The sequence below is a fragment of the Echeneis naucrates genome, chromosome 10 (genome assembly GCF_900963305.1).
Source record: "Echeneis naucrates chromosome 10, fEcheNa1.1, whole genome shotgun sequence".
Lineage (NCBI taxonomy): Eukaryota > Metazoa > Chordata > Actinopteri > Carangiformes > Echeneidae > Echeneis > Echeneis naucrates.
The window spans coordinates 15,246,440-15,273,893 of NC_042520.1; the positions used below are offsets into that span (position 1 = coordinate 15,246,440).

Here is a 27,454-nt window from a genome sequence, read left to right on the forward strand (position 1 = left end):
TTGCAGTGCTGTTTATGCCTTTGAAACAATAACCTTAATACTTTTGAAAATATTATCCACTAGAGTCCTCTATATCTGTTTTCCAGGGGACATGTCAGGGGCTAATTGTTAAGAATTGAGTTATTGAGCTGCATGCCCTTCTGCGGGCCCTGAAGGACTAGTACCAATACAAATAGCTTCCAAGCACTATTGGAATTCCACTGGAGTACCCCTGACTTACCCCAGCCATAATATTGTTCTAATAATTGGAGCTCACAGGCCATCAAATATCATGCCGGTTTGTTCAATTGATTCAGACAGGCTAAGGGGGGGAGGGGGGTTGACACATACATTTGCAACTTTCCCATTTGTAATCCAAATAGCATTCTGCCGCTCTATTTTTAATGATGGAAACTTCTGCGAGGAGAAAGCATTTTGTAATTTGTCCTCTGGCTAACTTTTATGTAATATTGTGAGCAGGATTGTTGGGGCTTGACAGGACTACAAACAAGTACACATGCAAAGCAGGATGCAAAGCTAATCATTCGGTGCTCAGTGAAAAGTTGATAGTTCACCTGCAATACAAATGGAAATGCTTCGGCTTTAGCTGCACCAGAACACTGTCATTGCTAAGACGTAATCGGGTGCCTTCATAGGATTCATTTTGATAGCTTTCTGTTCAGATTGAATAAATGACAGAGCAGAGGTAAGGTGTCAACTGCCTGTTTGACACATTCTCCAGCCGTCACTGCGGCACTGAAACGATGAGAGCTATATCCCTGCCCATCAGCGAAAGCAGCGGATTACATTTTGTGGGAGACTGGTTATTTAGCAAGCAGCAGAATGAGGCTGAGTCAAGGGAAGTGGCAGAGCTGGATGATAATGAAAATAGCTGTGATAAAGATGTAATGGATGTGGGATCGTGGTAAAAAGCATTTATGAATAATATCATAGGGAAGGTATGCGATGTGGATTGACCTTGTGCGACTGCGCACAAACTGCACTTTAAGAAAAAAAAAAAACAAAACATTTATACATCCTGCCGAGTCCCTTCACACACGTTGCCCTTATCACCTGTGAGCAGGACCGACACAGCAATGCGTCAAGCCAAACAGTTGTCGTTCAGAAGTGTTTGAACATGTTTTAAAGCATTTCAAGTGCAAACTGAGTTTAATTAGAATGGCTGCTGATTAACGCCGCTGTGGATGAAGACAGGGGGCTAAAGAATATCAACAGTGCCTCAGCCTGAGTTCGTGCTTCTCCTCTATCACAGCTCCAAACATCAAAATGAAAAAAAGTGTCAAACATAAGAAAGAAACTGTGACTACAGTAAAGTGATGAGATTTGTCAGTGGCATGAAAAATCTGCGATTGATGATTAAGTTGGTCTGCACCTTATATTCTGTGATAGTAAAAAAAATTAAAAATAAATAATTGTGGTAACAGGGTAGAAGATCCTTAAATTTTCGAACAAATGTTTTGGGCTTTTAGAAAATTGTACATGTACCGTAAAATCTGTTCAGTCTGCTACCAAACTACTGTATGCATCCCTGCTCCATGTACCCCGGAATAAAATATACCCAAAGGGGACGTGTGAATAATAAAGACTTCAAATGACAGGCACACAGCGGGGTTAATGATAAAGGTCAACATGCCAGCACGCAGCTAGCAAGTGGAAAGGGCAAGTGGCATGGGGTCACAGCTAACATGGGCTCCTGGCCAATAGATTGGAGAGAGACCCAAAGTTCTCCAAAAACCAGATGAGTGCTACTACTCTGAAGAGATCATCACCAGTGGCTGCCATGCTGCACTCTCCATCAATGCTTTTATTAGCCTGCTACAATGCAATACAATGATGACAGAAACTAATACAAGTTGATACAGGGACAACACAGCAAGGCTCATATCTACGTAAACAAAACAGGAACAGATGAGACCTCAGAATGAGAAGGGAGCAATCTTCATACAGTACACTAGTGAGATTGTGGATTTTCAGTATTACAGTCACATTGCAGAAAAGAGGCAGTATATTCAAGTGCGGGGAGAGTGCTATTGAAAAATATCAGGCAAAGAGACAGAAGCAGAGCTCCAGACGCCCTGCGTCGTTTTGACAGGCAGTTCCACAGAGAGAATGTCAGCCAGCACCTGAAGCCACACAACTCCAACAAGACATTCAGGATTTATCAACACATTTCACTGCTTTTATTCATGAGGAAACTGGCATTCAGTAGCATCTGTCGCTCACATCAGTCCCACATGATATTTACAAGAATCACTTCAACTTCTTTTGCCTGCACGAAACAAAGTCTCTCTCTGTTCTACAGTTTAATCTTAATCAAGCACTGCATTTGATTTGCTACCTTGTGCAGAGTTATTGAAAATCAGTACAGAACGGACACTGTGGGCATAAAGCCAAATCCAACAGCAGCAAAGTCAAAATTAAAGCAAGATTAAATTAAATATGATCCTATCCTTCTGTTTTCCACCAAGATTCATTTCACTTAACTTGCTATTTTGATTTACTTTGTGCATTTTATTTTTATTTGAAACTAAATATATAGTTCGATATACATCATTTTATCAATATCCTCGTTTGTTTTTATGATGTTTGAACTGTGAGTTAGAAACCTTTCCATACAAAATCCTCAGAAAAACATAAGAAATCAGATTGTTCACCTCCATTGCTACATACACTTGCACACATATTGACATATTCACCTGATTCCCTTTGCATGATACAATTACATTTTAATTTGCTTCCCTTTATTTTTTACAGATTATTTAAAGGCAAACCATGTTAGACTTACCCTGAATATTTGTCATTTCCAAATGAATTGTTAGATATCAACCATCTGCACGACTTCCCTTCCTCTGTAAGCTGATTTGTCATGCTGTAATCCTCACCCCTCCTCTTCACAGTGCTGTTGATACATAACTTTCTTTTTGTTTGCTGCTGTTTGCTTACATTTGAATCGAAACAAATCAATCCTCAGCAATATGCTGGTGAGAAATTTTGAATTCTGGTCATGAAGCCCTGAAGACAGGATAAGATCTGGGTGTGTAGATGTGTACTAGAATCAAGGAAATGCCACTTGCCATGAACATGGACACTGATGCAAAATGTCTGAGTCTACATCTCTCTTTTATTTTCAAAGTTGAGGAAATTGCAGTTTTCTGATGAATGATTATTGAACATTTCATACCTCAAATAATTCAAGATAAGATTTGAGGTAATCATAATTTATCCAAGCATATAGCCAGCTTAGAGAAATCTTCTTCTGCTGTGATTACCTTATTGTTTTCAATGCAAGTTGCTGATTTTATGAGAAGCCATTGCAAAGCTCCCTTTACTTCGTATAAGAGGATTAAGAAATTTATTTAGTTCTCTTCTTTTTATATATGGCCATTTCAACCACCCTTGTTTGTAGCACCTAAATTCTTGGTTTGAGTTTAAAAAGAAAAAGTTGTTAAGCTGACTGAACACACACAGTTTCATCTATCTTCAATACAACTTCTTATACTTACCTTTTCCTCTACTAGAAAAACTTAAAATTAGCCAAGCAAAGGAAAAACTACATTATGGACTTATTGGTCAAGGTTATTCAGTCAGAGAACAACTAGCACTACCGTTGGACCAGGGAGGTCAAAGAAATCAGGAAACAGGCCAATAGGACAGTAAAGCAGGATGAGGGGTGCATGCTGCCAACAACAACAGGTGTGGTCCTTCACTCAAACCTGACAGGACAACAATATTCACACTCACATTCACACTCCAGTCTCCACATGTAGGAATTTGTATTGAGGACGAACACAGAGTAAAAAACTGATGTTCTAATCTACTTCTTTTGGTTTTCAGATGTAACATTGACAAACACCTGCACAATTGCTGTTTCACTGTCAGTTAAAAGAACAAAGATAAGGAGGCTGCCTTAACAAAAAATTATTAAAGTAGAAAGCAGTAAGTCTTAGCTGAGGGTAGATGGTTGGACCCCAACATACACTAGGCATCACAATCCACATCTTCTTTCTAATCAATGTTGGTTTCTTTTATCCATGAGTATCATCTTTTCCAAGTGCAAAGTAGTTTAGTTGCCAAAATGTAACCATACCTCATCATGAGATATAAAACAGCCATTAATCTTTCCCTAAACCAAATGAGCAGTCCAGTGTCCTGGAGAGATGCCAGGTTATCAAAATGCTTACTTTTTCCAGTGAAAAGAAAACTAATCAGACACATAACACTGTAATGCCAACAGACAGAGACAGACCTGAAAGGAGTGAAAAGGTTTCAAAAGCAGGAAGTAGTGCCCGCAGAATCCCTCATATTCCAGCTTACTACAACAAAGCCCTTCCAGTGTGTTCTAATACTCTACATCTCCCTCCAGAGTTATCTCCGACTTCGTGGGGTTGAAAAAAAGGACAGGCAAACAGGGGATAGCAGAAAATCCCACTTGGATTAATTTCATACCAATCAAGTACCTTAAACAGAGAGAGAGATACAGTTGGCCTCTGTTGGAGTGCAGCCATGGCTCCTTTTACTATAGAATGTAAAGCTATATTGCATCTCCAGCTGAAAATTACTGTATTTCCCTCACAGCGGTTGAGCTGAACTGCCTTCCTCGAGGTTTGAGAGACCTCTTCAAGGTTACAACACATTCCTATGACCCAATAATAAGAGCCCTCACTGGGGAATGATGCCACTTGCCTGATATGTAATATAACCTGTCATGGATATATTGCCACCTATTTGCTGACCAGCATCCAACTGTAGGTATGTTTTTTTTTTTAAGTATTAACAGTGCGCTGAATATCTGGCACTGTACTCTGGTAAATTAACAGCCAGGTGTCTTTCATAAAGCCCAAAGAAGTCATGATTGTTCCTCAGCAGGTATAACTCTCACCTCTTCTCTATAACACATTTAATATACAGCTTATAAAACCAAACTCCTACTCAGAGGTGCCATTGAAGCATTGTTGCTTGTATGCTGTCCCTCCCAACTTCCCTCCCTCTGATCGGTGCACTTCCACCCACTGTCCATTTTAATTCATTATTCTGAAACATTCACCTACATTTTTGCTTTTTTTTTTTTTTTTTGCTTCACTACCACCTCAAGTACCACACTTTAGCTGCCACGCCCTCAAGGTTGTCACTAATCCAACCTTATTGTCCCCTCTGTTCCTCTCCTCCTACCTTCACCCTGTCGGTTCAAGATCCTGCCCCTCAGCCTCTTCAGACTCCTTCCTCCCACCCTTCTCAGCCCCTCTGCAGCAGTGCTTTGCGGTGGCATTGCTGGAGAGTGCCTCCCACATATCTGAGGACTGCTGACCTTGGTGGTTAGACTTGGCCGCTGCTATGATTAATGCCTCTACAAGACAAGAAGCAAGTACCTCTACTTGCCTGGCCAATATATATATATCTTCTTACACACATCATTCCTGTCTCAGGACACACCTCATGATGGACAAATCTTAACCTCTGTCCTCCACGTGGCTGTAGCTGTGCTACCTGTACCACCGCCCTCCCCCCACCCACAAAGCTGCTGGCAGAGGAGTATAGCACTGTAAAGGAGACATTTTTAAATTCACACAGTTTTTTTTTTGTTTTTTTTTTTCACTTCTAGGAATGATCAAACATGCCTCAATGGGCTCATCTGGAAAGTGTACATGCTGGCTTTCGTTCGATAAGGCTGTTACCTGTAGGTATTTTGCCCTGAGGAAGAAGAAGCGCCTGTGTGTTTTTTGGTTGTGACGTTAAAAGTCCCTCAAGGACAAATGCACTAAGAAAAGCTTTGCTGCCATTAGGAGCCTCATACTCCCTCGTAGAACAGAGTACAAAGCAAAACGAAGCATTGAAGCAATGAATCACCACAGATTGATCTTTCAGGCTACATAAACAAGAAGCCCAATACGAGATGGGAGCAGACTAAAGTTATAAAAGTCTCTGAAATACAAATATTCACCTTTGGGCATACAATATATCTTGTCTGTGCCATCTTCTGAGAGTGATGTTTGTTCAAAGGCTTCATACAGTGATATGAACTGTTTTCATTTAATTGATTTTTGGTCCCTGTGTCAATATCTCAGTGGAGAAACAAAACATTAATTTGGAGTTCCTGTTACCCTGCCCACATTGTTTTTTCTTTTTCTTTCTGTGGCCTATTGTGTCCCTAAATGTACTTTAGTTTGGTAATGCTAATGATTCTGCATTACTTAGCGCTACAGTTTTAATCTATTTTCCCTCTCTCTGTTTTTTTCATCCAGAATTCTTCAGACATTCAGAAATCTTACACAATGAAGTGGCCTGCTGGATGAGCAGTAAAACACGCTGCACGGTTGCGTGCTATACAGGTGATGCTTGATGGAATGGCACATAAAGGTTGAGGGGTCCTTCACTTTATATCCTGAAGAAACTAAGGTTATCCTGCAGTTGTGGGACAATAAACCAGACCACACACTAGGAGGTCACACAAAAGGCCCTGGTTGTATGACTATATTTAGGCTTTTACTGGTGTGGCTATTAGAGGGGCATCTGGCTCTGGCAGTAAAGCCAAAGGCCAGCAGCAAGGAATGCACACAAAACTCTGTAATGTTTATTTGTGCAAGTGAACAGCCTCTGCCACAAAAAACCAAAGATGAAAGAACAGCATAATGACTGCATTACTAACAACGTTGCCACAGCTACCTTGACAAAGTAATCTGGTTACTGATTACGCCTTTAAAAAGTAACTTAGTTACTTTACTGGTTACTTGATTTTAAAAGTAACTAAATTAGATTACAAGTTACTTTATTAGTTACATTCAGCATCTGCCGACAACACCCCCCACCGCCTCACAATAGTTCTGTTCTTTTCAAAATAGTAACTGTATTTCCAGGTAGAAAATGCACATCTTTCTCTTCCCTCCATTGCTGTTTAGCCAACGTTTGTGTCGCTGCGTGAGTTGTCCTCATGCTGAAAACATGACCTGTCGCATACGTGACCTCACTCACCGTGACGCAAGAAGAAAGCAAAAATATATGTTTTTATTAAGGAAAATTACGAAAATAGTAACGCACAGTGACTTTAATCCGATTACTGGTTTGGAAATGTTAATGCGTTAGATTACATGTGGTCAGATTAGAGTAGCGCGTTACCGGCTTCACTGATTACTAACACCTACCACTGTGCACATGCACTGCCTTGTGAATACATACTTTACTTCAGCCTCACACTCAAATGCACTTAATGTAAGGGCCAATTGAAAATTAAAAAAAAAAAAAAAAAAAATCTAATAAAAATTGCCAGCGAGGGGCATAGCTGGAAATTGCAGCTCTAGCCACAAATTGGTCAAATAGGTCAGTCTGTGCTGAGGTGGAAATGGAAATGTCATCTCTTGTTGCTTTGCCACGCTATGTCACAGCAAATCAGATAGCTGCTTGGTAAATATTAGACTTCTGTCTTTGAGGGGCCGCTCTCTCCCTACACAACACTTAAATTCTCTGTATCATTACAGACTGATGGAAAAGAAAAATAATATTGAGTAGAAGCACAGCAACGAAGCATCTCAATCACAAACACTGGCACAAGGTTGACATTTTCCTTCAGCCAACTGTCGCTTCGTCTGTGCACGTCACCTTGCCATCTTTGGGCAAAGCATTCCATTTTACATGCAACGCTGCAGAGGAACCCTTGACCAGATGAAAGCAATTGTCAGGTTAGTGCTTTGATGTCTTTGTAATGCATATTTACTGTTTTGCTGAAAGTACTGCGATCATCTAAACATGTTTTCATCTCAGGGCACTGCTACAGCAAAGCTTGTTCTGCATAGAGAAAAGCGCCACTGTACTGTAGAAATTGATTTCTTAATGTCACAGTTTTCTGAAATGTCATGCTTATGAAAGATAATGAGTTTTGTTCCTGTTTCCATTTGCTGTAAGATGAAAAAGAGGGGCAAATACTCATTAACAATACATCAGCAATATCAGTTCAAGTCACGACAGTGAGGTGAAAGCTATTCATTTGTAGACCATATTAACACAACACTGTAAAGATGACTCAGAGCAGGTGGGTGGGCTTCAAGTGACAGAGGTGTCCTAAACCAGACATTCAACACATCACAGCAGCTAAATGTATATTAAAATACATGTGTAATTTTGAATTGACATGAACAGAATCTGAAAGTTGAAAATAATGAAAACATCCAGCCATCCATCCATCTTCTACCACTTTTTCTGTTTCTGGGTCGCAGGGCCGCAGGAGCCAATCCCAGCTCACATAATGAATGTAAAAATGTAAAAAAAAAAATAAAAATAATAATAATAATAAAGTCAGTAAGTGTCTTTGAGCAATGGAGCTGGGCTATTCATATATAAAATTAAATTGAGCCCAAATTTACCCATTCAAATCTGAACACTTGATTTTCTGGGGTCAAACGTATATAAATATATATATTTTTTTTTTTTTACCTAATATACTTGTAATTCTCCTGCTGCCTTGCTGAGCCCATTTTTTATTACCTGATTTTCAGAGGCTGTAGCCAGCAGGATCAAAATGGAAACAAATGAACTCTCCACAGCTATGAGCTCAAAATATATAAAATTTTTTGTAAAAGTAAAACCCAGATATTTAAAACCCAATATTTAAAAGTGATCCCTTATCCAGGGTGGCTGCTCTTTCGATCGTCCGCCATCAGCACTAATCTCAACACACAAATACGTTTCTTCTCGTAGAAATTGCCCCATTGTTTTATCATGTTAGTTGCTTTTAATGAGCGCTAGAGGCAGTCAAAAGGGTTTGGTTTGCATTAGCAGGAAGTTAACACAGCTCTGATGTGACTGCAGGAGAGTGAGCTTCACACCGGGAGACTGATAGTGGCAAAATTAAAAACAGTAATGCTGGATTACATGCATGACTTGTTTCTTGTGAATCTTGTGCGTGGGCAGGTAATTTGAATGTCAGACCTGCCACTGACAGTGAAAACTACAGAGCAATTTAATTTTGCAGTATAAACACATTGAATGGCTGTTGCTAAAGAAAAACAAAATTATAGGCAGTATCGAAATGTTGTCACAGCAATCTTTATTATATTTATGTACTATAACTGCAATTGTGTCAACCTGGATATTGTTTCATGGTTATGTGGGTTTTATTTTGAAACAAAATCCTGTATGAAGGTGATGCAGAAACTCAGTTGGAGGTACCAGATTTTGGACTTTTCCAATCAGCATGTGAAAACACAATTTGTCTTGATTGGTTCCCCTCCCTTTCCAACTGACTAAATTCTCTCAATCAGGGAGAATCAACAACATTTGAAATGGCACATTATCTAGATGAGGTGGAGCTTTGTGCTGTGTGCCAATCAAAGCCCAGTGCCAGGCTGCAGCTGAGGATCTTTTTTTTTTTTTTTTTTTTTTTTTTATGTGATAAAGTAATACAACAATACCATATTATTGAGGGAAGCCATTTTGTTTTGATTGTTTTTTTGTTCTATTTACAGAAACTACATAATTTAAATCAATCTTGAACCATTAACATTGGAACTTAAAATATTTGCTATATTTAAAAATCAAGTTCTGTGGTATAAGCGGTGTTTGACATTAACTATTTCCCAGGGCTCGGTTCTACTAAACATGAGCCCCTTTTGCTGTTAATCAATACTTTTCAAGGGTTTTAGGCTAGAATGGAAACATCTTGGGACAGTGAAAAGTTGAGCACTGAGAAACAATAGGCTGCATCTTGGCCTTTTCTCAGACGTTTGTCAGACGTTTGTTCTGGCAAGAGGGGCTTAAGAGTTAATTTCCTGGCAGTGATTTGTAGAAGAGCAGCATCAACAAGCTGCTGCAGACTAGAGCATGAAAACCATTACTCCAGTCCCTCACTCCCTGACATTAATAGGATGAATAAATGTTTTTGTTCACTGCTTAATTTGGATGAATCCGTCCAAATGGCAATGAAAACAAGTAAATATCCATCTCAGCCCCCTCCTGATAAAAGAATACAAAGAGAACTCGCGATGCCTCTGCTTTTGCTTCCACCTCCTGCTTGAGAATTCCTGTGTTCAGTGGCAGGCTCATATTTCAGATAATAACTGAAATGACTGAGACCAGGAACACTTACTGAGAGAGGCTCGTGTTATAGGAAGGGTTTATTTTAAGTCGATTCACCATCACCACACAGGAGGTTGTCATGTCGAATTTTATTCCATGGTAACTTTGAGTGATTTTTGTGATCCCAGACATCTGATGTGACAACTGAGATGCACCCGAGCAGACTATATACTGCGCATGAACTTGTAGTAAAAAAATCTAATTTTCATCCTATAAAAATGGTGCAAAAATATAATAACTAAGGGCGATCAGTGACAAATTCACTGTAGCAGCACAGACCTCATTTACACCTGCCATAAGTCTTGAGCACTGAGTGTTAAATTAAGTCATTCAAGAAGCATCCAAGATGGTCTAGTGTGAAGCCCTGCTAGCCAGATGTTGAACGGTTGAAGGCTGTGGATTAGGCGTGTGCCAAAAAATAGATTCATATAAGAACTGCAAGTCTCATTTACTACGATTCTGAATCGACTTAAAATGTCGCAAAATCTATAAAAATAATAATAATAATAATAATAATAATAATAATAATAATAAAACAAATCCGCAGGCTGTCTCCCTCCATTTTGTACATGGGACGTCCTGATATCACTGCAGAGTCGGTTCTGGAACATACACACGCACAATAAGCACCAAAACAAGGAGGAAACTACAATAATGGAGGAAAGAGAGATTCAACCGGCCCCGTCCTCGTTGAAGACAAAGATTTGGACTCATTTTGGTTTTTACCTAGAGCCCTATTAAATCTGTTTCATTTTTTCCAAAATTCCGTTTAAATTTTTCCCACATTCGTTTTTTTTTTTTTTTTTTGTTTTCCGTAATGAAATACAGACAATTTCTTCAGTTATAACTGAATGCTCCATTTAAGCAAAAACATAACAATAAAACATATCCTTCACAACTTTGGTGGAAATATCAAATCCCCTGTAAACTTTTTAATTTCTATATCCCCACGCTCTTTGGTTTTCTACTGATTACTGACATCTCCATCGAAGAACATGATAGCCAACCTGTTTGTATTGAACTTGGTGAGTGACTCCTCTTTGACTTAGCACTTAGCACTCAGACGGATACATTCCTTTTAATTCCGAAAAAGACTGTCTCTGTGGAGGGGTCCAGTCTGTCGTCTAGTCTCGTCTCTTGTCTCTGGAGGGGTCCATTCTAGTCTTTGGGGGAGGGCAATCTCGGGAGGGGGTCTGGTGTCTTGTCTAGTCTGGTCTGATCTGGTCTTGTCTCTACTCTCTGCCAGGGTCTGGTCTCTGATCTGGTCTGGTCTGGTCTAGTCTCTGGGGGGGTCCCATCTCTGGGCTGGTCTCTACTCTCTGCAGAGGTCCCGTCTCTGGAGGGGTGCCATCACCGGTCTAATCTGGTCTGGTCCAGTCTAGGAGTTGGGGGGGTCACCATTTCTTGCTCTAGCCCAGTCCATTACTCATCACTAATTAACTTGGACATGTTCAGGTGCCCACTACGTTCAAGTCACCACAATCATTCATTCATTCATTCATTCATTTATCCATCTATCCATTCACCTTCTACCACTTTTCTGTTTCCGGGTTGCAGGGCTGCTGGAACCAATCCCAGCCGATGTTCCAGGCAAGGGGCGGGGTACACCCTGGACAGGCCACCAGTCCATCACAGGGCCAACAGAGACCAACAACCACTCATGCTCGCATTCAGACCTACGGTCAATTTTAGAGTCACCAGTTAACCTAGTCATGTATGTCTCTGGACGGCGGGAGGACACCCATGCAGACATGGGAAGAAGATGGACAGAAAGGACCACTCATTCATTCATTCATTTATTTATTTATTTATGCATGGGTAGCGGGTGGTGCATTATTAGTGACCCCCCTCCGAGCATTTTTCCAGCAGATACACTCCTTTTTATTCCAGAGGGAAAAAAAAGTGTCGGCCAGTTCTGTTATTCTGTGCTTATAATGAATTGTTTGGGTTTTTTTTGTGATCGCAGAATTTACAGGGCCCTATTTACTGAATGCCTGGGAAGACCAAGCTTGACATGAGCTTCACACTGTGCAAGGTTTGCAAAATGAGGATGAAGCACTTTGGGAAACCATGTTTAACTGCACTATTTTTTTTTTTTTTAATAAAGAAACACTTTTATTTTTGTTGCTTCAGCAATATGTAATATTGTTTCTATGCAATAATTCCATCTAAGCTTGGATAAATGTTTCGAACTTAATAAATGTGAAAAAGACACTTTAATGTCTCCATTTGTCATTCCGTCATGCAAAGCAGACTGGACTAGATCATGAGGAACCTGTGAACACCTATAGATTGAAGCAGAAATCATTATGAATCAAATCTTTTTGAATCAAAAATCAATTTTGAACTGAATCGTAGCCCAAAATATTGGAATCAAATCAAATCGTGAGATAGTGAAAGATTTCCACCCCTACTGTGGCTGTATGCGTCTATTCACAGTAATATATAGAGAGTGAAATTCCTTGGAGGAGCACATGGGCTAAGAAGGAAGAAAAGATTCTATGATTGAGTTCAAGTGGACGGGTGGAGACCCAGAAGTCACTCTGAAGGCAAGCTTTACTTTACTTTATTGTGTGGCCAGTGTAGGTCAATGAGTAGTGAAGTGACATGTGCCCTTTTACGCTGATCAAAGAACAGACAGGCTGCTGCTCTCTGGATTATCTGCAAGCGTTTCACTGTGTGTTAAAGGAGACCTGAGGAAGGGCACTGCAGTAGCAGAGACACTTGAAATGACAAGTGTAAAAGTAGCCGATGCATTCAGAGCGCATGACCACAAAAATAAGTGATGACAACCTATAGTATTACTACTTAACCAACAACCAGAGGAGAGCAGCGTCTGGGTCAAAAGGCCATGAACACACTGGGAGAGCAGAGCTCAACCACACAAAACCTGTGTAATAGACAAGACATTTCACTGTACAGCATGGCTGCCACTGATATCCTCAACTCCCCTAATCCCTGGCTAAATTATTAAGCAACATTACCCTTAATTCAGGAGGGGGACATAACAGAGAAAGGCAGCCACTTACTGTACCCTGAATAACTCCGGCAGCTCAACAAATCAATGCCAAATCACCCATGTTGCTGCTTCAGCGCTGCTTTCACAAGCACTCACACAGTAGGTTGAGGTTATTTTGATTGGATCTAAAACTATTCTTTTGAAGGTCTAAATAACTTGTGCAGACTGAGGTGACAGTCCACAGCGGCAGCACTCACACTAAAAAATGGCTCTGATAAGAGCGATATGAGAGATGGACATCAAAGGTCACAAATAAGGTGAAAACTCTCCACGAGAACAGGTTGTACTTGACCACTCTCCTTTGTGGAGCAGCTGGCTGGGTGGAAAAGTCTCACCTTGGGTTTGGCAAGAGAGGCAGCCTTTGTTAATTTTTAATGCATTTGGAAACTAGTAATTAAGTCCCCCCCCCCAATGGACTGGGAAATTGACATGCTCTGGAGAGCCAGTGAGTAATTATATTTGTAAAGAGCAGTGATACAAGATACTCCCTTCTGACTGGGATTCATTACACATCATTAGAGAGGCGCGGCAACTAGGCGCATGCACCCGCATCACAGGCACATGCCACACACACACACCCCAAATGCGCATGGACGCAAGTCACACACTTTGAACCACACACATCACACATTGTCCAATACTAATCGTGTTTTCTTTTCGGGAAACACACTGTTCTGTTCAGGTTTCTGACCTGAGTGGGGTGTGACATCTCCTGACAGGACGATCAGTGAACAGGTGCTGTGTTCTCCATATCTCATCTGGTGATAATCATAGTGTGGTGGGCCAGTAAATAATTAAAGATTAAATCTGAAATGAATTTTCATTCATCTCAACAGTGAAAGGTTGAGACATGAAAGTTTCCAAATGGAGCCTCTGGAGGATTGCGGTCCATCCTTTGAAGCAATAATTACCAATACAGCAGCATAGGGCTACGAGCTGCAGGGGGATGATAGCACAGCACTAGAAACTTAGTGGACTCCTCTTTAATTGGAACACGAGTGTTATGTTACTATGTTACCTCTTTTCTTTCTTCAGCATTTCTCCTGTCTCTTCCTCAGTGTAATGTAATTCTTTCCTTTTACCTTTTTACTGTGTGTATTCACAATTTGGGTTTCACTGTAGGATCTGCAGCTCCTGAACACATATTATAAAACCTGTAATATAGATTAAATCCACTGCAGGCTGTTTTTTTGGAAAACGCCAAAAAAATGCTAAATCGAGATTTCCTAAAACAGTGAGCTTCATCTTTCAATAACTTGGCTCCATTTGAGGGAAATTTTGAAAAGCGGGTATGGAAATGGAAAGCATGTCACTGCAAAAAATAGCATAACTAAAACAAAATTAGTGCATCAGATAAATAAATAATTCATCACTGACATTTACAGAGGTTCGGCACTGCCCAATTTGTTTGAATTTGCTGGTAAAAGTGTTTTTCTTTTTCCATATTAAAAATGCTTTCAGCACAGATTTGGAGGCTGTTGTTGCCTAATGGTTTAGGCCTATTGTTCAGTAAAATGAGTTAAATATTCAGATTGTTGTGTGGTTTTCAAAGGTGTTTACTGCATTATTAATGCCGTATTCAGATTGCCCAGGGACGGTGGTAGAGCTATATTAGTGTCAGAACGCGTAGTTTGAGTTGCCTTGTCTGCTTTCACTTTAAACTCATTATCTTGTCTAATTCTCTCTGCCTCCATTATTCCCTCATCCCTTTAAGCAGCCTAATTAAAAGGGCTTTCATTTTTTATTAATATTTATTTATTTATTCTGCGTTTCTACACAAAACTGTTTCACCCCACGTTGAGGTTTTTCCCCCCCTTACTTATTAAATGAAGGGAATCCTGCTGCGCAGCCTTTGCGTCAAAGCCTCATAAGAAGAGGAAAACTGGAGTATTTTCTCTCATCTTGCCGTCACATGGCCTGAAGTGTACGGCTTTCATCACAGAACACAGTGGCTAATGTACACGGTCCAATACACAGTTAATCTACTCTATTTAATGCTGTTTATAGTAGATTTATGCTCACTGAAACTGTTAGTGACAGTCGTATTCAAAGAAAAAAAAAAAAAATTGCAACCAAAAATAAAATAAAGACATGTAATTACAATTACTCACATTCTGAGGACTGCAATTCACACTTTCTGACTGAAAATCTTCAGACAGCTTGGTGTTAATTTGCCCATCATGGTCTGATTTCTCTCTAGCTTTGGTTTTATTTGGTTCATATTAGTGTGTCTGTAATAACAGTTTAAAGCCGTACCATGGGGAGATCATCAGACCATGCTAAAGCGATGGACATCACGTCATCTCTGCTCATTTCTCTGAATGGCTGCTGGGGAGCTCACCAAGAGACCTGCTTTGTGAATGGTATTTGTGGGAATGTGTGTGTACGTCTTTGAGTTTGTGTGTGCACTTTTGCACTTAAGTAATCCGCATCTGCATGTTTGTGTGTGCTGTTGCTTTTTGCTCATAGTGTGTTTGTGCATGTGAAAAATTGTGTGAGTGGGCCCATGCTCATATGTGGTGTTTCAGGGTGTGTGTGTGTGTGTGTGTGTGTGTATGAATGTAGAATGACATTTAGCAAAATGTGGCAGAAAGAGAAGAAACATCTGACCATAATTGAAGTGCCATGAAAGAAATATGATCGTGAATCTGTATTTGGCTTCCACGCTCAGTTTTAAACCAGCTCCAGGAGCACGAGGCAGCATGCCCAGCCAGACTACCTTACCACCCTGAAGGCTGATTACAACACTCAGAATGATACTTCACCAAACTGACAGAGGAAAACAACGCAGTGAAGGCAAGCAATCCTGATGACAAAATCGATAGGCCGTAGCGCTCTCATCTCCATCAAAACGAGAATCTGGGGATGAATGCTGTAGTGCCATGGTGAGTCAACCACACCAGTCATCTCAGTGTCCTGGAGGATAAAGCAGCACCACTCCTTCATCACTCTCCTGCTCTTAAGATGTGGAGCTCTCTGAGGAGCAAGGGGAGTTAGATTGGTCTTTAGGATAAGGCTGATGATGTTCAATGCCCCCCCCCCCCCCCACCACTCGCACTGGGAAACAGGCTCCCTCATTATGATTAGTTTGGACACTGCAGTTTAGGCGAGACCATCCTGCTGCTTTAAATATTGTAGCAGTAATGAAAAATTTAATTCAGTAAAAAAAGAGAAAAGAAAACGAATGAAAAAAATAAATTATTAAAAACAGGAAAAACTCAAACGATTTATACACTCCAAAGTTCTGCAGCTTAAGTCCCTGTTTTGGGCATTACCTTGCAGTGTCTAATTATAGTTAATGTTATAATGCAAACTTTAAATGAGCATCACTCTGTCCCTGAAATTACTGAGTTAGGACATTACTGCTGTTATTGCATCGGCTCTCTTCTATCCGTGTTCACAAACACTTCCCTAAAAATAATTCAAAAATCAACCATTTCTGTTTCGTTCTTTTTTTTGGGGGGGGGGGTTGAATGTGGTTCACACGCAAATATAATATATGCTGCACTACCATACAAAATTGCAGCATCTCTGAATTTTAGGATATCACTTGGGCTTAAAATGGTTACCAAATAAACAATAAAGTAGAAAAAGGTTAAGTATTTTACAGTATGTTTTCAAAGTGCCAATGACTGGCAGATTAGTCAGAAAGTGTTAAAAAGCAAACTTAAAAATTGTTAGTTTTGGTTTGTGATTGATGACACAAAGAAGCACAGAAAGAAAACAAATGGAAGCAAAATACTGATATTGAAACTGAAATTTCATGTTACATTGAAATGGCGCATGGTTGGTACACGATCGCTGTAAATGTATAAACATGTAAGACGGGGAATCAGCTGTGTCACACAGAGAGATAGAAAAGGTACAAAGCATGGCTAGTGTGCTAACAAACTCCATTTTGTGTTGCTGCAGCTGTTTCCATGGAGCTAGCTCTCCCTCTCTTCGGCTCTCTCTCTCTTGCTTCTTTTCTCTGCTACTCCGCTCCCTGTCTGTCTCCCCCTCTCCCTCACTCAGTCAGTCTAATACACACACACACGCATGCACACACACAAGTGTCTGAAAGAGGATTCAGCTGTGTGAGTCAATCTGCAACCAACTGCAACTCAGAGAGCGCCGCGCGTTCTCTCCAACAGACTCTTCTCCTCTCCTTCATCTCTCCAGCATCACGCCCATCTCATCATTTTTTTCAACCTCATTACAATAATTTCTTAATTTATTCCAAGCCCCAATCACAACAACAAACCCACATTCAACACACTCAATCACTGTGATTTTGATACATGAGCACTGCATCAACAAGCAGCACAGGAACCAGTCCATGTATTTACAGTGCTTTGTTTCGCCTCCGGCCTTATTTGGTGTGCACGTGTCAATAAGCAGCGCACATTCCACCTAGCTGCCCTACAAAGATGCTCCAGAAAAATGTCCTTGAAGGAAGAAGCAAGGGGGGAGGCGGGGGGAGAAAGGAAAAAGATGCTTACCGAGTACTCCGACACGGTAGTTGAGAGTGATAACGATGACATTTCCGTAGCTTGCCAGGACACTCCCATCGATCATATTGCCAGTCCCCTCCATGTAGGATCCACCATGGATGTAGACCATCACAGGCTTGGCACCAGTGTCTCGTATGTCTGCAAGAGTCGCCATCATTAACACGTTCACATTGTCGTCCACCCACTCCGATCAAGGGTCAGCTCAGATTCAGTTACAGCAGATACAGCACACGGTGGCCACAAACACACAAGCTGACGGTCACCTCTCAGATACCAGCTGTAAGGGTGCAGTCTGCTGGCCTACTAATGAATATGGAAGCAATATTCTATCACATTTGCTCTATGTGAAACAAATTAATGTCCACTGACGATGAAGAGCTCGACTCTATAATAATAATTAGCCATTTCAGCTGAAAACGTTGCTTGTCATTTACCTCATATAAGCCAAACTGTTAGGGTTGTGTTTGGGTGTTTTTCTGCCTTCCAGGAGGCAGACCCACTTCCCAATATAGACACACAGGAAGCCATTAGAGAGAATAAAGAGAGAGGTACTGTGACACATCTCCTAACCGGGGAGAAGGCTAATCTGTCTTGACAGTGATAGGGAAAACGCACTGGCTAATTACACAATGCTACCATCCACTTCCCGTTTACACGGGCCTATCTCACCACAACAATTTTTTGCACTGTCTTTTTGGGCATTTCAGGCAGTTAAATTTGTGCTTCAGTTTTTTTTGTTTTTTTTTTTCCAGTAAAATGTTGTTTATTTTATTCCCTAACCAGGACTTAATGCCCAGCTGGAGCGACACTCCAGCCAGATAAAGCACATCCAGAGGTAGAGGGAAGAAAAAAGCCTCTGTCTGAAAAAAGGACTGAATTACTGACTGGCTAGCTAGCGCTGGGAGACAAGACAAGAAACTCTCTCTCATTTTCCCTCCTTCCACCCCCCCCCTCCCGTTCTCTGTAGCTTCTCGCCTTCCCCTCCCTCACTTTGTATCCCTTTCACTCACAGACTCTCCCCTGTCTCTCCCTGTTTCTCTCCCGCCATCCCTCCATCTCTGTCCAACTCCCTGCCTCCCTTTTTTCCCCCTAAGCCTTGAGAATGGTGAGAATGAGAGAAGAGATGTGGGAGGGCAAAGAGTGAGGAAGAGATGACAGGAGGGAGGGAGAGAGAGAGAGAGAGACACAAAGATAGACAGGAAGGAGGGAGGGAGGGAAGGAAGGAAGGGAGGAAGGAAGGGAGGAAGGAAGAAAAAAAATAAAAAAGAAAGAAAAAAACAGAGACATAAAAGAAAGACAGAATAAAAAAAGGAGAAAGCAATGGGCTCAGATTTAAAAGGGTAGTATTGTATTCTGGTTGCTATGGCAACCGAGAGCCAAAATTTAAAATCCTCAAGAACAGCTAATCGCAGACTCTATCCTGCACAGTCCAATCTGCATCCATCTGCAGGCTCTGCTCATCGTTATGCACCCCATCACATTAGCATGCTCAACACTGAGGACAACTACTTAAATGCATTTTGTAGAGACACGGTTTTTTTGTAACCCCTATAGCGGAGCTCAGCCTTGATTCGCGTTTTCTTTTTTTTTTTTTTTATTATTATTATTATTCCCTTGGTTATTCATGGCCCTGTTAATGTTTTAAAGTAAAGCAATAACTCGTATATGAGGTGGCCTTGTTTACACTTTTCTTTATCTTGCTGGTATCTGAGAAGGCTACACAGTGAAATGTGATTTAGAGCTGACACTTCTCTATGCACACACTTATTGTAGACAAGAGGAGGAGGGGATGCATGGGGTGAGAAAGCATGTAAGGTACAGTCAGAGAGGGAAAAGTTCTTGGAGTGGAGGGGAGTGGAGGGGAGTGGAGGGGAGGGGAGGGGGGGCTGGGGCTAAAGGGATAAGAATAGCAAAGCACAATATCCTTCACAAGCTCCTCAAACAAATGGACCACAGATACAAAGAAAATGGAAAAGGGGAATAAGGGAAAGGGGGGAAGAAATAAGAAAAAGAGATCAGTCATGTCAATGTTATCAGTCACCTCTTTTGTTGATTCACATCGTGTCTCCATGACAACAGTTAAATCTCTTTGGGAGAGCAATACAAGACATTGAAGCTGCACTTGTCCTAATCTAGTTATTGACTTCATCTGATGTGGGAGGCGTCGCACAGATGTGATATACAGTTCTCAATGACGTCAATTTGTGTCAGAGCAAAATATGCATGCAGCCGACCCCACTTGGATTTTGGATTTGAGTAAAAAGAAATAATCCTGTCTGGATACATCTACATCTGAGCTGCAACATGGCATGAAGTAACAAGATGAGTGGATTTCATTTGACTTTACAGGGTGAGTGGATTTCTTGACCAATCAGATTAGAGTTTTGTAGGTTGCTGTGGACAAACTAATCTGGTGAATTTGGTAACTAAGTGGCTACCTCGGAAAGTTGACTCCTGATTGACTATCTCCCCGAGGCAAACATACTGTTACATCACCACACATGTTCATTGCATCAAAATTTAGCACAGAGCCCTGTGCTTAAAAAGAAACAGAGACATGTTTATTAATGCATATATAGGTACATTTGCAATATAATCTCATGCACAAAGAGCTGTAAATAAAAAAGATAAACTTGTGTTTTGAAGATGGGAGAAAAAAAATTGTGCATGACAAAAATGTAGCTTGAGACTGATGTGCAATGAAGAGTGAGCTGAACAGAAACATAATTTATGCACAGCAGCACATCATTTTCTCACAGATTTCTGTCACCCAGACAAGTGAGAACCGCACAGCCACATACACTCATACACTCCCAGCACATTCTCTACTAACAGCAAATAATTTTATCACAACTGAGAAAATAAATTGAAAATTACCCATAAATGGATAAATAAATCAAAAGTGTTCAGTTCAGTGCACTTTGCCCTAGCTAAATAGAAGGACTGGAGACATTCACACCTACAAATACATCATAGGGCATGCATTTTAGCAGGACTTGAGGAGCGCAACCTCTCATAGGTGCGTCGCAGTGGCTCTGGACTGATTGGAGTATGAGTGGGAGGCATAACTCAGGCCTGAGCTAAGCCGTTAAGTGTTGCTTCTGCAAGTGAAACCCACCAAGAGGCCTGGAAGCACTCTCTCCTTCCTCCTCTATATCATCTTTTCTCTCAACCTGTACTTCCAACTTTTTGTCCTTTGCCTCTCACTCCACTGAAAACAGTCAGTCATATATCTGACATTAAGCGCCCCAAGAACTGGCCTTGACACTCAACAGCATAGGACAGGACAAAGGTGAGTGGAGATAAGTGTCGGTGGCATTCACTGTGTCAACACTTGGTGAAACATGGTGGCTGTCAGCGGCTATCAGTGAGGTCTGAGGTTGGGAGGGGAACGGGTGACAATGTTCAGATGTTGCAGGACATGACATGCACCCTACTGTAGTGTGCTCTTGTCAGACCAGGCTTCACGGTTCACTCATGACAAGTCCATTACTGCCCATGTTCATATTTGAGTACTACATATAGTTTATCTTCGGAGCTCTTTGCTGAACAAGCAGTGTAATTACGACAAATTATTCAGCAGCTTGTGCCATGGTACAAGTCAGTGAATGTCACTGAATGTCTGCTTAATATTCCCTTTATACTGAATTAAATGAACTAGCACTGTGTGAGAGCCTTTGAGGGAAAAAAGGCAGAAATGAGGGATGAAATGTTAATGTTAAGAATTTGGAAATTTGGACTCACCAGAGACAGTGGAGGGAGAACTTAGTGAAAAAAATAAATAAATAAAAAGTTTCTGTATAGTTCTTTCTATTTTAAGCCAGTGGACCTTCAGTGCCTGAAAATCATCAGCAGTGATGGGATGGGCAGGTGAAGCGTGCCTTATAGCTGAATGTCAGCCTCCACAGTATGCACAGTAAGACTTGACATTTATGAGAATATCTGAGAAATGTGTTTATATGTATGTGTAGATTTAAAAACTCACACTCGCGCGCGCACACACACACACACACAAAACATATATATATCCAATCAAAATGAAAATACAGCTTTGAGTACATGAAAACAAGTGTACATGTGTGTGTGTCTATTATCTTGAAATCGCTAAATGTAGTATTCCTGAATGTAACAGGCGCAAAGACCTTTATGTGAAGATGACTTCTTGATCCCTTTGTGCTGTGTTTGTGTGTTGAATGTGATGCTGGCAAAAGGACAGACAGAGAATTGTGTGCATATATGTAAGAGGATTGAGAAAACAGAAACAGGAAAACAAAAACAATACACCTACAGAGCTGTTAGCCCCCACAGCTGGCCTGGACCTGGAAGAGAGGAGTAAGTTGTAGTGGTGCTGTGATCCTTAAGATTTAAGGAAAGCTGTTTGCTTCCTGAGCGAAGGAGGGCTAACCCTTTAGTCTTTAGGGGATGCCTGCTGTCATTGGTGCAGCCATGAAAGCTGAGGTTATACTGTACAAACCCACTGAGGGTTGATGACAGCATACCAATAAACACATTAAGGAACAGCACACAGCTTTGAAAAAAAAAAAAAAATGCCACAGGCGTTACATTGCATAAGGAACGTGCCTCAGTGAACTAATTGAAAGATTTACTTTTGTTCCATTCAAGCAGCATGTTTTTTACATGTTTTTTTGACTTGCCAATTAATTCATGCCACTCAGAAGTAAAAGACAAAAGGGGGAAAAAAAAAGATGAAAGGAGCAGTCAGGCTTTCCCGTCATCTAAAATGTCTCAAATGGTGCCCTTGCAGATCAGCCATTAGCAGCAATGCTTGTCTTGGAAGGAAGCTGAGCAGCAACATCCAAATATCCCTACATAAATGGCTTCGAGGGGCATGGCTCCTCATCCCTGCCACATCAGAGGGAATAGAATAGCGGCAGAATGGAGAGAATGGTGTGTGAATTGCCCCCACTGTCGGTTCGCCACTCTCCAGTCTGCCTGGGCTGAGCTCAGGGCTTTGCTGGAAGGGGATCCAGTCAGGCCTCTGCAATGGAATTAATGGTAATACCCAGGCAGGTGGAGCTCAGCTCTGCTCCCTGGCACAGCAACGATGGAGAGCTGCTCTTTGGTTGTGCGTGTCTGTCTGTGTGTGTGTGTTTGCTGTTCTTCTTCCCTGCATGTTTCTAGAACTTGGAAGCAAGCATTGTTTATGTGTACACGTGTGCATGCTCAACTGGTTTAATGGATGTGGGTGTCCATGTATGCGCATGCACGCTGGGTGGAGGCATTCCTCCTGATTAGAGCAACTCTCAAAGTGCCAAACAGAAACACACACACACACACACACACACACACATACACACATCTATTTTTCATCAGTGGAAGTGGGCCGAGGCAGCAGTGGCGCGAGACAGTCGAGGTGGAGTGGGGATGGCTGCCTCTCTCTGCCTTGCTCTGGGCACAGTAGCTCAGCGGCATTGCCATGTTCCACCTGGGAGATTTAGCTCCTACACAGCTCCACTTCCTCTATGTATATGCCCACCTTTATCTAACAACAGCAGGTTTGTGACTGAAAGCTTGCGTTCCCTTTTACGGCACAATAACAGTGTCTGTAAAACTGAGTCTTGATTGTGAGCCGATGTAAATCACAGCAACTTGGCGTGCACACTCCTGTTGCTGGAGGGAGTGTTGCATGGAATTTGAATGCACTTTCAGGGTGCCAGGGGGTTGACTGCTGCTCAGACAGACAGGTGGACACACAAAGGCAATGACAGTGAGATACGGGAATAGACAAATAAGCAGAAAGGGAGAGAGGGAGACTCAGCTAGCAGACAAAGAGATACAGTATATTCAGTATACAGTATCAGCTGAATTTTTTATTGGCTGTTCATCAGCCCTTTTTAATGCTAATTTATATCATTTTTCCAATACAAATGTTACATATGTTACTTCGACATTCATTATTTCAATTATACTTATTTAAATTAGTATTTATGTGCATGTTTAGAGCGGCACAACAGGGAAGGAGGCAGCTCAAATATGGTGGAGGGAGGAAGGGAATTAGCCCAAGATAGACAGACTGCCAACTGAGACAGCATGGTAATGCTGGGATGAACAGACTGGGAGATGGAGGGGGTTAGACAGACAAACCAGACAATGCAGCTACTCTCTGAATGAGAAAATGTGGTTAAGAGGTGAATCAGCTGAAGAGTGAGAAAGTAGGAGTTGTGCTTATGTTTTGATTGTCCTTGACCTTTAACTTGAAAACTAGTGTTTGATTTTTATTTGCAATGCATGTAGTAGGCCCATCGTACTGTAGGCGAGGATATAGATTATAAGGCATACAAGTAGAGAAACTTGTGAGAGCAGTAATATATAAGACAGTTTACTCGGGCTGGTTGGTGCAGTTTGATAAAACATCATTCTGTGAGGAAAGTCGAGTCTTTGCAGTCTTTCTAGGGGAGCATTAGAGAAACACAGAGGGGCACATCTTAACACTGGTTGTGTATGTCAGTCCATGGAAGCTCAAACGAGACGTATTGACCAGAACAACAAAAATCTTCTGGATCATGTTAAGGGATTGATGCCCAACCCCGTCACACATGCAGCAGTTCCAGTGCTGTGGCAGAGATTCTGCTGGGACTGTATTGTGCTTCTACGGTGATGCTCTGTAAATAGCATTAGTTGCGCTCAGTAAAGAATAGACTTGTCACATTTTCAGTAAGGCTAGTCTTGCACAACAGCTTTGGAGACCAAGCCACTGTGTATGCATGCAAAGACTTGCCAGACAAAGGGATTGGCACTTATCAGCCATTCTGAACAGACACATGTGGGCTAACTTGAAAGGACAAACATATACATGCGTGCACATATACACACAGTCAAGCTGAAGACTGAAGGCAATTTGGTTTCAGTTGCAACAGCTCACTCTGGGTTTGAATAGTGAAACACCTGTGTGTGTGTGTGTGTGTGTGTGTGTGTGTGTGTGTGTGTGTGTGTGTGTGTGTGTGTGCGCGCGCGCGCGCGTGCGTGTGCGTGCTCGTGTGTGTGTCAAAGTGGTGCCATGGCAACGCTTCCTGTTCTGTGATCAAGGCCAGCATGAAGCTTCTTTCTGAGAGACAAGCCCACTGGCAAAGAGGAAGGAGCTTCCCTAGCAACCCTTAAACCTCTGGAAAGAACCACGACCAGCCGGCACAACGAAGGACCTGCCGCAATGCTGCTGTTCACTGTGCCAAAATGCAAGACAACTAAGGGAAGGGATATGGCAATTTAGTGAGACATCTCAGCCTGCCAGAGACAAGGACCATATGCCCTAAACATGTGCTACGGTTCCAAATTGTTTTGTTCCAGACATACAGTGAAATCTTGTTCACCACAGTAAGCTAAAAAAAAAAAAATAATCTGTTTGTCCATTACAAATAAATGGAGTAAAAACTGAGGGCTTCAGCTTGATACACAACAACATGCTTGCATTACTGTACCTGCCCTGCACTGCTGAAGGAAAACAAGGGCAGGGCAATATCAGTGGTTTGATTTAGATTCAGAGACTTAAGCCATTTCTGTTGCAGCACAAGAATCATCTCTCATTCTAATCTCAGTGGAGATCCACCCTGAGCCAGGAATATCCCAAGATAAATATGGAAAGTGAACAATGTGATTGCTGAGCAGCAACTTCCCATTTTCTACACCTCTCGCCTCTAATCCTCTACAACACTACTCCTGAACTGCCGCGCCTAATCTAAATCTGCTGGCAGACCTGGTGAACAGTCTGATATTACACTGCTGCGTCACTTTCCCTCTGCTATTATCGCCACCAATGCAGCTGCTGGCCACACCTTAAGAAGGGCCTCTCACCACTGCTTCTGCCCTTGTAATAACAGTCACTCCAGTCACTGCATGAGATATTAAAATGACCCAGCCCCAGCTTTGTTATCTAGACAGCGCTGAGATTCCATCTGACTCCTAAGCCAAACACTCGAGTCCTTACTTGAATTTCAATGCTTGGGAACAGGAGGCCTCACAGTCACTCACACACACTCTTCATTTGATCCAATACAACATACCTTTATACACTGTAATGTGACAGGAGTGCTAGATGATTGCATTGTCAATTAGGAACAAAAGGAATAAAAACAAAAATCAAATGATCAGAAAACAGTGACAGTTTTGGCAAAAAAAAAAAAAAAATCATGCACCATCTTTGTTCACCATTGAAAGTACCTTCATCTTCATCACCGTCGTTATCCGATAAATCCTCGCCCTGTTTTTTTGCGTGGGCCCCTGTTATTGAAGCAGGGAGAGACATAGAGAGGCACAGGGAAATTCAAAATAGCAATTTGGGCAACAGACAGATGGGAAAAGAGGCAGTTCAAGAAAACAAAAGCATTTTTGAAACCAGATGTGAACAATTACATGCTAATTAAAATACAGAGATAAAATCCAATGAGGGCAAAATAAAAATAAATAACATTTATAATGTAGAGACAAGACTCTGTGTAACAAAAATCATAACACACTTTGTAGAAAGTAATTTCAACAAAACTTCATTGTTAACACAGTATACCTGAAGCAGAGTCATACATCACTGGCATTTTCAGAAACAAATCAGATTCAAGATTGATGCTCTTTTGCTCCAGAAAGGAATAGCAGATATGATTACTCAGATTAAACGGAATTTGGAAAGTAACTTATTGACAAAGATATTACTATATTTAAACAGGACTTCAGTGACTTAGTCTTCTTTTGTGGAATATACAACAGACATCAATTTCTAATAGACCATATCAACATAAAATATATAAGATTATCGGCATGCTAATGCAAAGATGTTTAAAGAAAAGGTTTTAAACTACCAATACAAGTGTGTGCAGCACTGCAACCTCCCTAGAGGAGGTCAGATTTCAATAAATTAATGAACCGTGTGCCTCATGTGCATGCAGTGATGTGTCCAGTTATTTTAGCTCGCCTCTTCACCCTAAACAGTAGGTAATGTGTTATTGTCCTTGTGCTAAACGTTAATATGAAAATCTGCCCCCCTGGGGCAGCTACACACCATGTACAAATAGCATACAAGCCCTATCTTGACCTAGCGCTTACACTGCGCTATCCTCAAATGGTTTGAGTTTGATGTCCATGTATAATCATTTATGTTGCTTACTAAGAGCAGGGCCTAAGGCCATCAGTGATGGTTAGTTAATTGGTCCGTTTGTCAGTCCATCCATTCAGCAGTCTATGTTCTTCTGACAATTTTTTTACAGCAATGAGATGTTTTTGGAGGATTTCACAGTTTTGGTGATCCCCTGACCTTTCACATTGCACAACTGTCAGCTTAAATTTTCCTCTTGAGTAATACTCGAGACAGTAAACCCTGATGTCTCTGCTGACCTTGGAATTTTCCTTTGGTGCAATTACTAGGTGAGTATGAATACCAATTATTATCAACAGTATTATCAACTCAAACAGACAGATTGTTGTGGGATTTTCTCAACCTTTATTCTAAGATGAGGCATTGAGCATGCTGTGATAATAGCAGAGAGAAGCCTGAGCCTTACCTGCAGCAAATACCCCCTCTGCTCATATTATATATGTACATACATATATAATTTTTTATGATCCATAAATTTTTTAAGGGAAAAGAGCAGGGCTGCCATTTCACATAGCACTTTAAATACATTTCATGAGAGTAGATGTAGTTTGAGTCATCATCTTCTCACTAAATTGAGACAAGATACATCAGGATCTGGCAAGATTTGCCTCCAGGGCTGAACAGTCTTCCTGGACCTCTTCACTTGAATCATTACAAAACCTCCTATCTTGCCACTGCCATTTCTTCAGCACAGCTAATAGCCTGAGTCCCATTAAATTTGTTGGGGACCCTCATGATTCCTGACCAATGATGCAAGTGCCGCAGATGGGTGTTTGCTGC

At 41.3% G+C, this 27,454-nt stretch overlaps 1 protein-coding gene across 6 annotated transcripts in view; it reads right to left on the reverse strand.

Annotated features, from left to right (window-relative positions):
- nlgn3a (neuroligin 3a) overlaps window positions 1-27,454 on the reverse strand; it is an 89,269-nt gene that overhangs the window by 53,517 nt on the left and 8,298 nt on the right. For 3 of the 6 annotated variants that reach the window (XM_029512168.1, XM_029512170.1, XM_029512166.1), the window contains 2 exons: window positions 25,750-25,809; window positions 17,563-17,712 (listed from right to left, as the gene is read on the reverse strand). In XM_029512168.1, coding sequence (XP_029368028.1) covers window positions 17,563-17,712; window positions 25,750-25,809 — 210 coding nt within the window. The remainder of the gene's footprint in view (window positions 1-17,562; window positions 17,713-25,749; window positions 25,810-27,454) is intronic. The other 3 variants (XM_029512167.1, XM_029512172.1, XM_029512171.1) reach the window with 1 other exon arrangement.